This window comes from Theropithecus gelada, chromosome 4, assembly GCF_003255815.1.
Source record: "Theropithecus gelada isolate Dixy chromosome 4, Tgel_1.0, whole genome shotgun sequence".
Taxonomy (NCBI): Eukaryota; Metazoa; Chordata; class Mammalia; order Primates; family Cercopithecidae; genus Theropithecus; species Theropithecus gelada.
The window spans coordinates 160,031,914-160,049,603 of record NC_037671.1 but is presented as its reverse complement, the minus strand read 5'-3'; the positions used below and the strand labels follow the sequence as shown (position 1 = coordinate 160,049,603).

Genomic DNA, 17,690 nt, shown 5'->3' with positions numbered 1-17,690 from the left:
ACATTGTATTGGGAGATTAATTTAAACTGATTCACAACTGAATTTTTTTTTTTTTTTTTTTTGGTCACATACCTGAAAGCTGACTTTACTTATAAAGAGTGCTTAAACTCTCTGGAGAACTGCTTCCTTGATTTTTCACGGGAGCAAATATATTGTCCTGATAGACATTCCTGTTCAGAACAGGCATATTCTCTCCCCATTCAGGAAGCTGGTGGGTTTCCAGCATGTGAATGTTGACTGTGTTGTCTTTTCTCATTTTTTACTTACTACTTGTTTTTCCTCTTCTTCCACAGCAATCAATCAATAAGAACAAGTCCCAGGACTTCAGACTAGGCTCAGAATCTATGACACAGTAAGCAACTTCTTCAAAATGATTTGCAGTGATAAATGGTTGGGGTTTTCTTTTAAGGACAATTTCTCCATTTCTCATTTTTATAATATTATCAAACTATAAGTTAAATTTCAGATAGTTAATTTTAAAGGAGTTTAGCTTGTTTAAACTATGAATTTTTTTTCTTTTCTTTTTTTTTTTTTTTTTTTTTTTTTGAGACGGAGCCTTGCTCTGTCTCCCAGGCTGGAGTGCAATGGCGTAATCTCGGCTCATTGCAACCTCCACCTCCTCTCCTGGGCTCAAGCGATTCTCCTGCCTCAGCCTCCCAAGTAGCTGGGATTACAGGCACGCGCCATCGTGTCCAGCTAATTTTTGTGTTTTTAGTAGAGACGGGGTTTCACCATATTGGCCAGGCTGGTCTTGAACTCTTGACCTCAGGTGATCCCGCTTCCTCAGCCTCCCAAAGTGCTGGGATTACAGGCATGAGCCACTGCGCCCGGCCATTTGAACTATGAATATTTTAATAGTTGGACTCTAAGAATGTGTATTATTACGAAGTTATAAGAATCCTATTAAACTAGTATCACACAAAACTTTAGAAGACCTATTTTGTCATTTATTTGAGTACTATTTTGAAATAACATTAACTGAAAACAATGAAGTGCTAAAAGTAAAATTATGAATGCCTTTTTTGAAGCATTAAGAAAAAAGCTGGCCGGGCGCGGTGGCTCAAGCCTATAATCCCAGCACTTTGGGAGGCCGAGACGGGTGGATCACGAGGTCAGGAGATTGAGACCACCCTGGCTAACACGGTGAAACCCCGTCTCTACTAAAAAATACAAAAAACTAGCCGGGTGAGTTGGCGGGTGCCTGTAATCCCAGCTACTCGGGAGGCTGAGGCAGGAGAATGGCGTAAACCCGGGAGGCGGAGCTTGCAGTGAGCTGAGATCCGGACACTGCACTCCAGTCCGGGCCACAGAGCGAGACTCCCTCTCAAAAAAAAAAAAAAAGAAAAGAAAAAAGCTAATAAGCAGAACTTTGTCTTCATATATTTTCTATAAATGCTTAATGTATTTGAGTAATTTATTTTGAAGTATTTATTTTAAAAGAACTCTGGAAAGTTGTTAAATTTTTAATTAGTACTTGCTGTGTCACTTAATATGCCCATAAAAAGTCACTCTTTTACCTCAAAAAAAATTTTTACATCAAAATGTTCCCAAAATATTTCTCAATTTTTATCATTTTAGATTATCTTTTGGGCCTAACATTGTGTCCAAACTTTATATTCAAATTACATTACTAACAAAATATAACAGGAGTGTAACAGCCTTAAACAGCTTAGCTATCATACCCTCCCATCCCATCACCACCACCCCCACATACATTGCTGGGTGCTTGCTTACTCAGACGTGCACACAGACAATCCTTGCTGAGTTTCCTTGGGGAAAATATTTGTTCAAGTTAACCCTGCTCTATGCTTTGGCAATTTGACGAATAATATGTCTCTTCCAGTACAAAAATTCTGATTCAGATGACAGTTATTTACAGGAATTGTCTAATAAAATCATGCAGCATTTCACAAGACAGTAGATGAAAGACAAATGTAATTTTTAAGAGTCACAAAATCATGATCTGGAAGATACCTTAGAAATTTTTTCTATAATCCCTCTGTTTTATAGTTAAGAAAACTAAAGGGAAAGGCCTTGTACAAATTTCACAGGGCGTATTTGTTAGCACTTGAACCACAACCTAAAATCTCCAGATTCACAGACTACTAGCTTCTTCTTGTTGTTGTTGATTTTCTTTTTAGCTAGATTTAGTATTCACAGACTCCATGGTAAGGTATCATTTTGTTGTAAGTTTTCTTTCTTTTCAAGAGAAAAAACCAATCATATAACTATTTATAGCCCTGTATAGCTTCAGAGCACATTCACTCGTGTTATTACATTTGATTCTCATAGTATCCCTGGAAGAGGGACAGATCAGTATTCTGACTCTTGTTTTTCAAATGGAGAAACAAGATCTAAAAGGCTATGACTTGTCTCGGATCCCTGCGTGTGGTATGTGGAGACCCAGTCCCACAACATGGGTCCCCTGATTTCAGTCTGTGGTTCTTCTTACGCCGTCCCTCTGCCTGTTATATGGTTCAAGCACACATCCCAGGTTTTATAGTTTCCTGTTTTTCTGTTATCTGTCAGATTATGTTTTTAGGTCCAGTCTCTTGACAATTAAAATTTTACATAATAGTGGATATACAGTCACTGACCCTAAGGAGCTTATACTCAACAACAAAATACACTGGAAACAATAAGGACAGACTGTTTCAACAACCAAAAAAAAAAAAAATGACCATGTTTAACACATCATGGGAACAGTGCTCTTGGTGTCTTTGCACATAAAAATTCATAAAAATTGTTAGAACTTTGTACTTAATATTATGCAAATGAAAAAATGTCTGCTACATACACCTCACTCGGTCTACATTTTGTACCAGTTTTCACAAGATACAGAGATCCATGTCATGCCCTCCAGATTAAAGTTCAATAAAACCTCACAAACATCTCAGCTTCTAAAGGATGTCAGGATAGCTCAGCTTCTCTTTTTGAAGATGCTTCTGAAAATAAAAATTTTCATGAGAAGTTCAGATATGTCTAAATGCCCAAATTCATCTAAAGCTTTTGGACTTTCCCTACTTACAATTTCTTAGAAGTAAGGATGAATTAAGATAGATTTCTCATGACTTGAAAACTGTAGGCGAGTTGATGGTGGAAACACTAGATCCCAGCAAGTACAAAGAAGTCATTTCTTTGATTTACCTAAATGAGTTTCTTGTACCCAAGTAAATGGACAGAGGCTAATTTTTTGTTTCTTTGCAGCCCTGACTTTCAGTTTGTAACATTTGCTTATTAGTTGGTTGACCAATATATGTAAATGAGCCACATAGACAGCCTCTTATTACTTTCCACTTGAATTTCTTTTTTTTTTTTTAGAAATGTCAGTCACTTCTGTGCAAGCAATTTATACACATTTTAGTAAAGCTACATTCTCTTTTTTAAGGTATCAAGAAGAAACTTCTATAGGTTAATTTAACAAAGGTATTTTCCTGAAAATCTTAAACTTCTACGTTTTATACCACATGCCCCATGATGTTCTTCATATATGATCTGCTGCCTCAGTCAAAGTTGACAATGAGGCTGCTATAAATATGTTGTCATCCTTAACAAGTAGTATTAATGTTCCGTAGTTACTAATATAGCCTATGTTGAATTTTGTTGGGTTTTTTAAACATAGCATCCTTTATTTCATTAACAGCTTTGTTCAGAGAGAGGTTAATTCATATAGTTAATCATATTAAAGTCTTTTATTTATAAACCCTGAATCTGAACTCAATGAATGAAATCTCTTCTTAATCTAGTGCAGCTATAAATGTCAATTCCAAGTATAATGTCAAATTCCTTATAAATGTCAAATCCAAGTGATAGGATTATCACTTCACTGTATGTTTTTTCCATCTTTATAATAACCATTCTAGGCTCTTTCATTTCTGTTTCTTGTTATGAGGAGGTAGTTTATAGTCCACATTTTTTTTCCTAAAATAATCCTGCTACTTGCCACTTTTCTGCCTGTTTTTACCCTCATCCCACTCCTAGTTTCTGAAATTGAAGCCATTTATTGTCATGTGTGTGACCTCACAGTGTGCTCAGCAGTGAGCTAGATGCATTGAGAGATATTAAAGAAGCGTTACAGGTCAGATGAGGAAATGGAAATAAGAAGCATTTAAAAGGCAACCAATAATATAATTAGATGCAAAATGATGTGATGCAAATTGTAATTACAGAAGAGAGCTGAATGAGAAGGCATGAGGAGTATGCATAGCTAGAGAAGGCCTGTAGATGAAGGTAAGGCTTCAACTGAGCTTTTGTCCTGCTTATGGGAGGGTATTTGGATGTGATATGGGAAAGAACTAGTCTAAAGGAGCATACGGCTATGAAGAGAGGGGAGAGAGTGGGAGGAGACTGATTGATTCGTGACTTGGAGTTGAGGAATTGCAGTAGGAGAGAAAAACAGGATAGAGATTGTGGCTTTAGAAGAATGCAGTGTGAGTGTTTTGAGGGCATCTGATGATTGGAAGGTGAGGCTAGGAGACATGTCTTGCTGTGTTTGCCCAGCATTTTGCACGAGCCTGAGCAAACATTATTTGTCTGTATCAAGAATTGGGTCTTGTCCTAGACCTTGATGCTACTGCCATAAAGAGGAAGGATCAGGATCAGCCTTTCAAGGTGTCAGTGGTTCATTAGTGAGCATCAGTCCAATTGGGAAAATGTGATCATCTGCTCTCTGATCTAGGTGCTATGCTAGGCACTGAAATGCAGTGACGAATGATACGATACACAGCTTGTACGTTGTGGAAGTGCCTAGTGTGGCCAGGAAGACAGACACATAATACAGTCATTTGCTAAATATAGATTTGCTGAGCACCCTCGATGTCACACACAGTATTCTAGGCACTGAGGATACAGCAGTAAACAGATAAAAAAATCCCTGCTATAAGGAGTTAACATTTTATTTACCTTCATGCAAAATAAGTGAAATGTCTAATTATACCAGATGTATGCTACACTATGGAGAAAAATAAAGCATGGGTAGGGGAAAGGAGAGGAGACATGAAGGTTGCAGTTATAAATTGGGGCGTGAGAGAAGGCCTGAGAAAAGTGGAAGGAGGCAGGGAATTGAGTAATGTGAGTATGTAGAAGACAAGTGCAGCGGGCCCTGAAGCAGAAGCATACCTGTTACCCTCAAAGAAAAGTAAGGAAATTAGGGTTTTTAGAGTAGAGTAAGCAAGTGGGAGAGATTGGATAAAATCAGAGACAGTAACAAGACCTTATATACTATTGTAAGACTTTTGGCTTTTACATTAAGTGAAGCAGGAAGCCATTAAACACAGGAAGTGACTTACAATTTAACAGAATCCCTCTGACATTTAAGATAAGAATAGACATTAATGGACAAGGGTTGAATCAGAGAGACCAGTTAAAATAATATTGAAATTATCCAGGTGAGACTTGGTGGTGGTGCCTTGGAAAAAAGTGGGAGCAATGAAGTCAGTGAGAAGAGGTCAGATTTTGTGTATACATATATATATATATATATTTTTTTTTTTTCTTTTCCTTGAGACAAGGTCTTGCTCTGCCACCCAGGCTGGAATGCACGGCTCACTGCAGCCTCGATCTCCCAGGCTCAAGTGATCCTCTGACCTCAGCCCCCGAAGTAGCTGGGACTACAGGTGCATGCCACCACGCCTGGCTAATTTTTGTATTTTTAGTAGAGATGGGGTTTCACCATCTTGGCCAGGCTGGTCTCAAACTCGTGACCTCGTGATCCACCTGCCTAGGCCTCCCAAAGTGCTGGGATTACAGGCGTGAGCCACCACACCCGGCCATATATTTCTAATTTATAGAGAGATACACTTGATATAAAATAAATTGCGGCCAGGCGCAGTGGCTCACACCTGTAATCCCAGCACTTTGGGAGGCTGAGGCAGATGGATCATCTGAGATCAGGCGTTTGAGACCAGCCTGGCCAACATGGTGAAACCCCGTCTCTACAAAAAATACAAAAAAATTAGCCAGGCATGGTGGTGTGCGCCTGTAATTCCAACTACTCAGGAGACTGAGGCAGGAGAATCGCTTGAACCCGGGAGGTGGAGATTGCAGTGAGCCGAGATCGTGCCACTGCACTCCAGCCCAGAAGACAGAGTGAGACTCCATCTCAAAAAATAAAATGAAATAAAATAAAATAAACGGTTTAAGTTTTGACATGGGTAAATACCCATGAACCATCACCACAATTAAGGTAATGAGCATACCATCTCTCCAAGACTTCTGATGCCCTTTTGTAATTTTGCCCTCCTACATCTTTCTTCCCTTCCCTGAGCCGCATCCCCAGATAATCACTGATCTACTTTCTCTTACTGTCTAGAGTTTTAAATACCACAGTTTGTTTATTCATGTACTTTTGTTGATGGACCTTTGAATCATTTCCACTTTGCGGCTACTACAAATAAAGCTAATGTCAACATTTATGTACAAGTTTTTGTGGCTACTACAAATAAAGCTAATATCAACATTTATGTACAAGTCTTTTTATGAACATAGGAGGGTTTTTTGTTTAACATAGTATCACTGAAAGAGGCATTGAAGAAGGTTATGCTTTCATTTTTCTTAGGTGACACCTAGGAGTAGAACGGCTGGATTTTATAGTTTGTTTATGCTTAACTTTTTAAGAAACTGCCAAATTGTTTTCCATATGATTGTACCATTTTACAGTCCTACCATCTACCAACATGTATGAGTTCTGCTTCCTCACCAATATTTCATGTGGTCAGTCCTTCTAATTTAGCCGCTCTAATACATGTAGAGATATATCGTTGTGGTTTGATTTTGCATATCCCCAACAACTAATGATGTTAAGCATCCTTTAATGTGCTTATCTTCCATGCATACATCTTCTTTGGTGAAATTTCTGTTCAAATCTTTTACTCATTTGTATTAGGTTGTTTGTTTTATTAAGTTTTAAGAGTTATTTATATATTCTAAATATGTTCTTTGTCAACTATGTGATTTTCAGATATTTTTCCTAATCTCTGTTTTGCCTTTTTATTCTTTCAGCAGTGACTTTTGAAGAACAAACTTTTTTACTTTGTTGAAGTCCCATTTATCAAATGTTTTCTTTTACAAATCATGCTTTAGTATAATATCTAAGAAACCTCTGCCAACCCAAAGCCACTAAAGTTTTCTCTTATATTTTCTTGTAGAAGTTGTATAATTTTTTTTTTTTTTTTTTTTTTTTTTTTTTTTTTTTTTGAGACGGAGTCTCGCTCTGTCACCCAGGCTGGAGTGCAGTGGCCGGATCTCAGCTCACTGCAAGCTCCGTCTCCCGGGTTTACGCCATTCTCCTGCCTCAGCCTCCGGAGTAGCTGGGACTACAGGCGCCCGCCACCTCGCCCGGCTAGTTTTTTGTATTTTTTAGTAGAGACGGGGTTTCATCGTGTTAGCCAGGATGGTCTCGATCTCCTGACCTCATGATCCACCCGCCTCGGCCTCCCAAAGTGCTGGGATTACAGGCTTGAGCCACCGCGCCCGGCCAATTTTTTATTTAAGACTATGAACTGTTTTCAGTTAGTTTGTGTGTGTGATATGTGATGGGAATTTTGGATCAGAGTTTGCTTTTTTTCTTTTTTCTTTTTTTTTTTTTTTTTTTTTTGCACCTGGATATCCAGTTGTTCTACCATCATTTGTTGAAAAACAACTCTGTCTCAACTGAATGGCCTTGGCACGTTTGTTGAAAATCAGCTCTTAATATATATGTGGGTCTGTTTATGGTCTATCTGTTATTTTTCTGTTTTTCTTTTGGGTTTTTTTGGGGAGGGTTGGTTGGTTGGTTGTTTTGAGGCAGAATCTCCCTTTGTCATCCAAGCTGGAGTGCAATGGCATGATCTTGGCTCACTGAAACCTCTGCCTCCAGGGTTCAAGCAATTCTCCTGCCTCAGCCACCCGAGTAGCTGGATTAATAGGCGTACACCACTACACAAGCTAATTTGGGGTTTTGTTTGTTTGTTTGTTTTTTATGAGACGGAGTCTCACACTGTCGCCCGGGCTGGAGTGCAGTGATGCAATCTCAACTCACTGCAACCTCCACCTCCCGGGTTCAGGTGATTCTCCTGCCTCAGCCTCCTGAGTAGCTGGGATTACAGGTGCACACCACAACACCCGGCTAATTTATTGTATTTTTAGTAGAGATGGGGTTTCACTATGTTGGCTAGGCTGATCTCAAACTCCTGGCCTCAAGTGATCCACCTGCCTCAGCCTCCCCAAGTGCTGGAATTGCAGGCATGAACCAAAGCGCCCAGCCAATTGTTTTTCTATTTCTCCATCTTTATGCTACTACCACATTATTTTAATTACTGAGTAGTTTTGTAGTATGTCTTGAAATCAGATAATATTAGTCCTCCAACTTTGTCCTTTTCAAAGTTGGTTTGGCTATTTAATATTTAGGGTTCTTTCCATTTCCACATGAATTTTAGAATTAGCTTATGAATTTCTATAGCATATTCCAATTGATATTGCATTTAATCCAGATATTAATTTGGGGAGAATTGACATTTTAACAATATTCAATCATCTGAGTCATTAACATGATATATCTTTGCATTTATTTACAACTTCTTTATTTTCTCTTGGTAATGTTTTTTTGTTTTCAATGTGTAGGTCTTGGAAATACAGTGTATAGGTCTTTGGTTGATTTATTCCTACATATTTCTTATGTAAATGGTATTGTTTTTAAGTTTCAATTTACAGGTATTTGTCACTAGTTTATAGAAATACTACCGATGATTGTTTGTCGATCTTGTTTTATGCCACGCTACTAAACTCACTTGTTTGCTGTAATAGCTTTTAGTAGATTCCACGAGATAGTCTATGTAGACAATCATGCAAATAAAAAACAGTTTTCTTTCTTCACAATCTGGGTGACTTTACTTTTTTTTTTCACCCTGTTACACTGGGTAGAACCTCTAATACAGTGTTAAATAAAACTAGTGAGAATAGACATTCTTGTCTTGTTCCTGATCATGTGGGAAATGAATAGGAAAGCAGTTGCTCTTTTACCATGAAGTATGATGTTATTCCAGGTTTTTTATAAATGCCCTTTATTAGGTAGTTTCCCTTTCCTAAGAGTTTTTGTCAGGAATAGATGTTTGATTTCTCAAATGTGTTTTTGCATTGGTTAAGTAATCTATGGTTTTTGTTTTTAAATTTCTTAATATGGTGAATTACACTGATATTCAAATGTTAAACCAACTTCGCGTTCCTGGGAGAAACCCTACTTAGTGGCGTGTTATCCTTTTTATAAATTGTTGAATTTGATTTGCTAAAATTTCCTTTAGAACTTCTTGCATTTCGTTCATGAGAAATATGGGTCTGTAATTTTGTTTTGTAACATCTTAAGCTGATTTTGATAAGGAGATAATTCTGGCTTCATGGAACAAGTTGGGAAGAATTCCCATCTCTTCAATTTTCTGAAATAGTCTGTGTAGATTTAGTATTACTTCCTCCTTGTGTAATTTCTATTTCTTTATTCATATTCTCTATTTAGTGAGACATTGCTCATACGTTAGTTCTTTAGACATGTTTCCTTTAGTTCTTTGAACACATTTTTAATTACGAATTTTAAGTCTTTGTCTAGTAAGGCCAGTGTCTGCGCTTCCTCGGGGACAGTTCTGTTCATTGCTAGTAGGAATAAACACTGTTCAGGGCCTCAAGTAATTTTCCCAGACGTGTGCACACATCAGTTCTCTGCTGGATACTTGAGGGGAACCTTTGCGGATCTTCATTGTCTGTGGCTCAGTATCTTGAAAGTTGTTGTTTCATGTGTTTTGTTCAGGTTTTGTTGTTGTTGTTTTAGACGAGAGGTAAATCTAGTTCCTCCTACTCTATCTGGGCTACAAGCAAAGGTCTAGATGTTCTATGTATTTTCAAGGTAGTTTTTTGATAGATTGTGTATAGATTGTGAGAGATAAAAGAACAAAGAGGATCACTACAGTCTGATCTTCCTAGAGTGGGCTTTAGTGGTCAGAGAAAGCCAAAGAGGAGGACAGCATTGAAGACCATATAGACACGATGGAGTAAACAAGAAGAATAGGGCCTAGAAGTCAGGAGCTAAGGCACAAAAGTATGGCAGTGCCTGGGATACCCTCAGACCAGCAAGTATGCATGGGGTCTCGTGTGTGTGTGTGTGTGTGTGTGTGTGTGTGTGTGTGTGTCTGTCTGTCTGTCTGTCCAGATATTTAAACATTTCACCTAAAAGAAATGCAGATTTCTGACTTCTTGAAAATAATCTGGAGTTCTGGACCTCAGCTCTACATTCTTTGATGACATCCATCAATGAGCTGAGATGGACTGCCTCCTTTAGATGAGTCATCCATTCTCCAGTTTGCCACAGTCCATTGTATCATTGTCTCTGCTGTATTATCTTTGGCTTGCTTCCCTTATTCACCTTATCAGTATAGAATATAGATTCCTTGGAAATAAGGCCAAAAGGGCACACTTCAGAAAGATTAAAATTGTGTGTTATCAGTGATTTTTTCCAGAACTTAACCTTTCCTTTGTTCTTTTATCATTGTATCTAAATTTACTGTCGTTTCTTGTTTGTAATTTCTGACCTTTTCATTCTCAGTCATCTGACTTCATTTCACTTACTTATACATTTCTTTGTTAGTCTATTCAGGGTGCCACAGAAAATACCACAGACTTCATTGCTTAAACTACAGAAACTTATTTTCACATAGTTCTGGGGGCTAGAAGTCCCAAGATCAAGGTGCCAGCAGGATTGGTTTCCATTGAGGCCTCTCTTCCTGGCTTGGAGATGTCTGCCTTCTCGTTGTATCCTCACGTGGCCTCTTCTCTATGCAAAAAGAGCACGCTTTTCATCTTTCTCGTCTTCTGAGGATACTAGTCTTATTAGATTAGAGCCGCACTCTTCTGACTCCATTTAACCTTAGTTATCTCCCTAGAAGCCCCTGTCTCCAAATACAGTTACATTAGGAGTTCAGGTGTCAACATATGAATTTGGGGGAAATATCATTTAGTTCACAAGAATCTCTATTCAGTCCTATTTAATACCTGATTTTGAAATTCTTGCATCTTTTTCAAGCTCCTCTGTGGTGTTTCTCACCATTCCTAGACAACTTAGAGAGAAGATACTCTCTTCCATTCTTGTTTTCCTTTTTTTTTCATTGTTTTTGTGTTTTCTTTCTCCTAATATAAAGTGCATTACTACACACTCATCCACAAAACATTTGTTTTATATTTTGCTGTTGCCATTGAATCATTTGGAAATCTACATTGCTCGTTCCACAGATCAGGATGTTACAGCTTTCTTATATATAAGCTTCCTTCATTTCTTTTCTTGTCATTAATGAATGTCCTGTACTTTTACGTGTGTGTGTGTGTGTGGGGGTGTGTGTGTGTGTGTGTTTCCACCTAAGTTGATAGAACTTTCCGATTTTTCCCAGGCATCTAATATTTTTCTGAGACAGATGAAATTTATTTTATTCTGTAAGTCCACAGATAATAGTTTAAGATTTTGACATTTATTTTATGCTTGTCCTTTTATCATGGCTAAAAAGGAGCTCAACCGGCCAAAGGTTTGTCTGTTTACATTATTTTAAGCAGCTCCCTGTCTCTCACCCCCGTGTATACTTGTTAGTTCTGCCGGATGTTTTTCTCTGTCATGTCCTCACATTTATCCCCATTTTTATTTCCACTGCCACGTCCCTAGATCAAAGCTTCATCTGAGCCTTTACCTCAGCTCTCTTTTATTGGCTCCTTCTTTCTGATCTTTCCCTCCTATAGTTCTGAAATGAGCAAAGAACAGAGCCATGAGGACCAAGGACACATAATGGAAACACAGGTGAGGAAGAATGAGCAAGCAGGCCAAAAAGTCACTCTAATAGAGGTAAGGGGAAAACCAATGGAAAGTTGTGCTATATTGTCAACAGGAAAAGATTTAGGAAAGCATGGTCAGCAAGGACAAATACCAGAGAGAAACAAGGACTGACAAGTCCCATTTGGGATCTGTAACCAGGAGGCCATTTGCGACCTTGGAGAAGATAGTTTTGATGGAGAAACCCGGAAGCATAAATCAGATTGTCTCCAGCCCAAAGGGAAAAAGACTGTAAGAATAGTCTTACTCTCTTTAGAAGCTGGAATTTAAAGGAGAGAAAAGCCTAGGCGGTAACTAGTGGAAAACACAGGGTATAGAGAAGATCTTTATAACGAGAGGAATGACAAGAATATTTACAAACTGAAAGAGCCACTTGAGAAGGAGCCATCTGCGGTGTGGGAGCCGAGTGACAGTCCCAGGGGGCCTAAGGAAATCCAGAGGATCACTGCTCAAGAGTGGGCCACTTTTTCTACTGAGACAGGCCAGTGGGAAAATGTGTTTGGATGGTAGGGGTTGGTGTATAAGAAAGGCAGGAAAGGCCTGCCAGAAGGCCTTTTCTCTATTAAGTAGAAGTGAAGTTTCTGTTGAAAGTGAAACTCCGGGGCGGGCGCGGTGGCTCACGCCTGTAATCCCAGCGCTTTGGGAGGCTGAGGCGGGCGGATCACGAGGTCAGGAGATCGAGACCATCCTGGCTAACACGGTGAAACCCCGTCTCTACTAAAAATACAAAAAATTAGCCAGGCGCGGTGGCAGGCACCTGTAGTCCCAGCTACTCGGGAGGCTGAGGCAGGAGAATGGCGTGAACCCGGGAGGCAGAGCTTGCAGTGAGCCGAGATCGTGTCACTGCACTCCAGCCTGAGCGACAGGGCGAGACTCCATCTCAAAAAAAAAGAAAGTGAAATGTTACAAAGCTGTTCATGTCCACATTTATGAATTTGTCATTTTGTAGGAACTAGATTCAAAATTTTCATATTTTTATTTTTCCATTGTAGAAAACTAAAATCTAATTGTACAGAAGCATATAGATGAATTAGAAGCATATAGATTATATAATCATGGGCTAATGAATGATTTTGGAATTGGAAAACATAAAACAGATTTTTAAATAATGGAAACTTTAAAATTATGCAGGTCAAAAAGAAAAAACATCATAGAATTTTTAAATGAACGGTAACTTGGAATGGAAGAGATTTATCCATAAAAGAGTAATACTTTTTTTTTTTTTTTTTTTTTTTTTTTGAGACATCTTGCTCTGTCACCCAGGCTAGAATACAGTGGTGCAATCTCAGCTTACTGCAATCTCCACCTCCCGGGTTCAAGTGATTCTCCTGCCTCAGCCTCCTGAGTAGCTGGGACTACAGGCACACATCACCACACCCAGCTAGTTTTTGTGTTTTTAGTAGAGACAGGGTTTTGCCTTGTTGCCCAGGCTGGTCTTGATTTCCTGACTTCAAGCGTCAGGCCTCCCAAAGTGCTGGGATTACAGGTATGAGCCACTGCACCTGGCCAGGAGTAATACCCTTAACAAACAAAATGCTCTAAGAGGAGCTTTTTCAACAAGAAAAAAAAAAATACAGCAGTAGAAAGACGGGACAAAGGTATACAGGACATTCTTAAAGAATTTTTAAAGGGATAGATATAAATAGCCACAGACATATGAAAAATGTTTACCATCCATTGATCAAATTAATGAAAATTAAAACAATAGAACAAGACGGTATTTTACCCTTTCAAAATGACAAGTTTCAAACTTATGATACATACCTAGTATTGATGAGAAAATGGGACGTGGGTTCCTGCTTACACTGCTGGTAATACGATAAGATCGATCCATTCTTTGTGGAGTATAATTAGGTGATATATTGGGGTTTGTTTTTTTTTGTTGTTTTGTTTTCAAAATGTGCATGTCTTTGACCTAACAGTTCAACTTCAAGGCATCTCTTGTAGGAAAGTATTCAAGTATACATGGAAAGATTTAGTTAAAAGGCTACTCCTTCGAGCAGTATTTTTAAAATAAAGGGTTGATTAAAATATGAAATATTTATATAACAGAATATCATATGGTTATTATTCATCATATTATGGAAGTATTTTTATGGACATGAAAATATCTTTATGATTTTTAAGTAAAAGATTATAAAATAGTTTATATAATATACATCAAAAGACATCAATAATTATATGAGTAGTAAGATTATGGTGATTTTTTTCTTCTGTTTTAACTTTGTGCATTTTCTAATTTATCTACTTAGTGTATATTTACTACTCGATCATTTCTTTCAAAATGAATGTAATTGTTAAAAATTTTCTAATACAGCCTGTTGTTTCTACATTTAAAGAAACCAAGGTTTCGAAGTTACAACTACAAAGTGCCTGAGCTAGGAATTAATCTTCTTGATCCCAAGTTCAGGGCTGTTTTACACATTGCTTTGTATATGAACTCTGATTAGATGGGCAGTGCTTCCAGTCAGGGGCTATTATTTAATACATACTCACATTTTTTTCCTCCCCTGCACTTAGCCTGATGTCTTGCCACAGAAGTAAACCTTCAGGAAAGATCTATTGGATTGAATGTCTTGTGGGGTAAGGTCCAAGTTTTTTTGTTGTGTTTTGTTTTTATTTTTGTTTTTTCGAGAGGGAACCTTGCTGTGTTGCCCAGGCTGGACTGCAGTGGTGCAATCTCAGCTCACTGTAACCTCTGCCTCCTGGATTCAAGTGATTCTCCTGCCTCAGCCTCCTGAGTAGCTGGGATTACAGGCACCCACCATCACACCTGGCTAATTTTTGTATTTTAGTAGAGATGGGGTTTCACCATGTTGGCCAGGCTGGTCTTGAACTCCTGACCTCAAGTGATCCACCCGCCTCAGCCTCCCAAAATGCTGGGATGACAGGCATGAGCCACTATGCCCGGCCACGGCCCAGAATTTTTATGAATCTTATTCCCCAGACATAACATACACACAAACACTAACCTAGTTTCATACTTGTTTTCGTAAGCTTGCTAAGAAGAATGTTTCTTTCTCTTTTCATCACAAGAGCCTTTAAAAAGGCCTTTGCTTCGTTACTTTCTTCCTCTGTTAGATTATAGAGATACTTTATGAGAAGAGAGAGAGGGAATGGCTTTGCATTTATTCTTGTCTTTTGGTTAGATGTCTTCTCCCTCTTTCAGCACATCCCTGTTGTCTCCTAGCTTTCAGGTCCCTTTGCTGTTAGCGTTCATCAAACCAGTGTGCCACTCTTGATTTTCCTCCCATTGTCAGGAGGGGTGGGCCAGTGTCCGAAGGGTGCACTTGACCATCTTTATTCGGTCTCTTTTCTCCCTTTTATGCGCCATCTTTGTCATTCTCTATCCAGTGTGTTTCTTCCTCTTCTAAGTCTGAATCATTTCCCTCAAAGATGTTATCTTTGCTGCCTACTTTAGATTTTTCGAGTTGAATTTCTCTTTGGGTTCCTCTCCTGAAGGTCCTTCTGGCTTCTCTGTTTACTTCTCACAGTGCAGTCACCACCTGATGGATTTCCCTTGTCCTACATCTTCTGCACGTGCAGGATCCATCTCACTAATTTCCAGCTGTTGTTCTCTCCTTCTCCCCCTTCCCTTTTCTGTTTTTCTTATTCTTTGTTGTCCTCGAGCTACCACGAACTCTTCCTCTCACTTTGTTTTTTCTTATTCTTCCTCTGAGATCCTTTACCCTCCTCACTGCCTTTTGCGTGTGACTTTAGCCCAGCCTTCATTGAAACTGCTTTCTTTTCCATTTTTATCAGATCCTAATTTGGTGAAAGTTCTATGTACTTTTTCTGTTTATGTACAGGGAGACTTTTTTTGCCCCTAGTGATACTATACCTTGGCATCTGTACCATTTTTATACTCAACTTCATGTGCATTCATGAACTTCCCTGGAACATATTTTTGGGCTTCTATATATGATACAAGCTTACCTGGAGTAGCTCCATTTAACAAATTTAAAATCAAGAAACATCTAGTAACACAGAATTTTTTGCCCCTCATGTGTAAATGTTTTTTATATGAAAAGATAGGCCGACCATTGATTTAAGATTGGGCCTGTTCCTTAAAGCACAGGTGTCCCCAACCCCTCCTGTGTCCCCAGGGAAAGCCCTTCGGGAATGGTTAGCTGCTGCCCTTTCTTGCCACAATGTGCCAGCTGTCACTTTTCTCAGGAGTGGTCGATGGAGTTGACTGCCACCTTAACCAGATTTGCCATCATTCTGAAACTGCCATGTGTTTTCTAAGGACAACCAGGTGTTAAGCCTTTCTCTTTAGAGGAAGGAGAGTAACCTTTTTGTGTAAGTCCAGAACTCATCGATACTATAGGAATGATTGCATTAAAAAATGTTAGGTTTAGCCCCACTAGTTTATCTCACACTAGTTGTAGTGCAAATACTACCTGCTCTCTAAGGAAGCAACTTCTTATTTCATCTGCATATTGGTTCTTGATTTTTATGAATTGTATAATTTGTTCTACATCAGAGCCACATCTAGATGCTTAATTGTTACTATCTTGATCAATCAGAAATGAGACAACCCATTTTTTAATTGATTTGAAAAATGTAATAACCTAATTATATAAAAGTAGGCATAGCTTAGACTAAATGAAAGAATGCTATTTAATAAAATTATCTATGGTCCTTTCGAATCACTAACCCTGAATATCATTCATGGGGACTTTTTTTTCCCATTGAATGAAGAATTTCATATACTCTGATTGCCTGCTCTTCATTTCTGGAAGTTACTCATGGTTTGGAGTTTTTAGTGTCTGTATTTGGGAATTGTATGTATTTCTTGCTTACATTAACCTGTCAATGCAGGAGCAGGCCTTAAACAATTGCTAATAATTCAAAGAGATGCTAACAATATGTTTGAGAGGCAAACTAGAAGATAGGAAATTAGTATTTTGGTCTTTTTTGGTTGTGTTTGTATGTGTTTGTGTTTTACACAGTGTCTTTTATCACCTGTGCTATTGCCTGAGCACACTAAGATTTGGTTGTAGTCAGAAGACATTATTCAAATTTATTTAGTACATGTTGTATATTTTTCTTTCCAGTAAAGAATTGAAGAAAAGTGAAGAGATGCCCAAATGCACAGAGGTGAAAATGACAGATTAAACCAAATGGAATTTCTCTTCAGAGTTCAGAATTTTCATATACTAAGGAGGAAGAAAGGATCCACTACTTCTTGTTCTTATGAATGACTCTAGAAAAATCAGAATCAAGTTGTGGGCGGAAAAATCAATGTGACCTATGAGCTCAATTGTTATAAACCATTGTGATTGTTGTTGGTCCAAGTATTGGTACTTATATTGGTAGTAATTGCATCATAGTTACATTACCAGTGTTGGAAAACTCATGAAGAAAACACTGTAATTGCTACTCAGCAAATGTGAATAAAAGGTGTTTGCATTATTAGGATGTCTGTTAAGTAATCATTTAATATTATTATATCGGTAATGTGGTTATATATGTGGTGTTACACCCAGAATATGAAGTGTCTGCTTTTGAAATTCACTTTATTCAAAAGAGAAGCAGCTGGCTGGGCACGGTGCCTCACACCTGTAATCCCAGCACTTTAGGAGGCCAAGGTGGGTGGATCACCTAAGGTCAGGAGTTCAAGACCAGCCTGACCGACGTGGTGAAACCCCGTCTCTACTAAAAATACAAAAATTAGCGGGGCGTCGTGGCAGGCGCCTGTAATCCCAACTACTGAGGCAGGAGAATCACCCAGGAGGCAGAGGTTGCAGTGAGCCGAGATCATGCCATTGCACTCCAGCCTGGGCAACAGAGCAAACGTCTGTCTCCAAAAAACAAAAAAGATAACCAGCTTTAGAATATGGCATATTCAAAA

At 38.5% G+C, this 17,690-nt stretch overlaps 1 protein-coding gene across 2 annotated transcripts in view; it reads left to right on the top strand.

The window, feature by feature from the left end:
- Positions 1–17,254, top strand: part of AHI1 (Abelson helper integration site 1) — a 209,378-nt gene extending 192,124 nt beyond the window's left edge. For both annotated transcript variants that reach the window (XM_025383909.1, XM_025383908.1), the window contains 3 exons: positions 294–352; positions 11,743–11,845; positions 16,894–17,254. In XM_025383909.1, coding sequence (XP_025239694.1) covers positions 294–352; positions 11,743–11,845; positions 16,894–16,896 — 165 coding nt within the window. In that variant the 3' untranslated portion in view covers positions 16,897–17,254. The remainder of the gene's footprint in view (positions 1–293; positions 353–11,742; positions 11,846–16,893) is intronic.
- Positions 17,255–17,690: the final 436 nt, after the last annotated feature.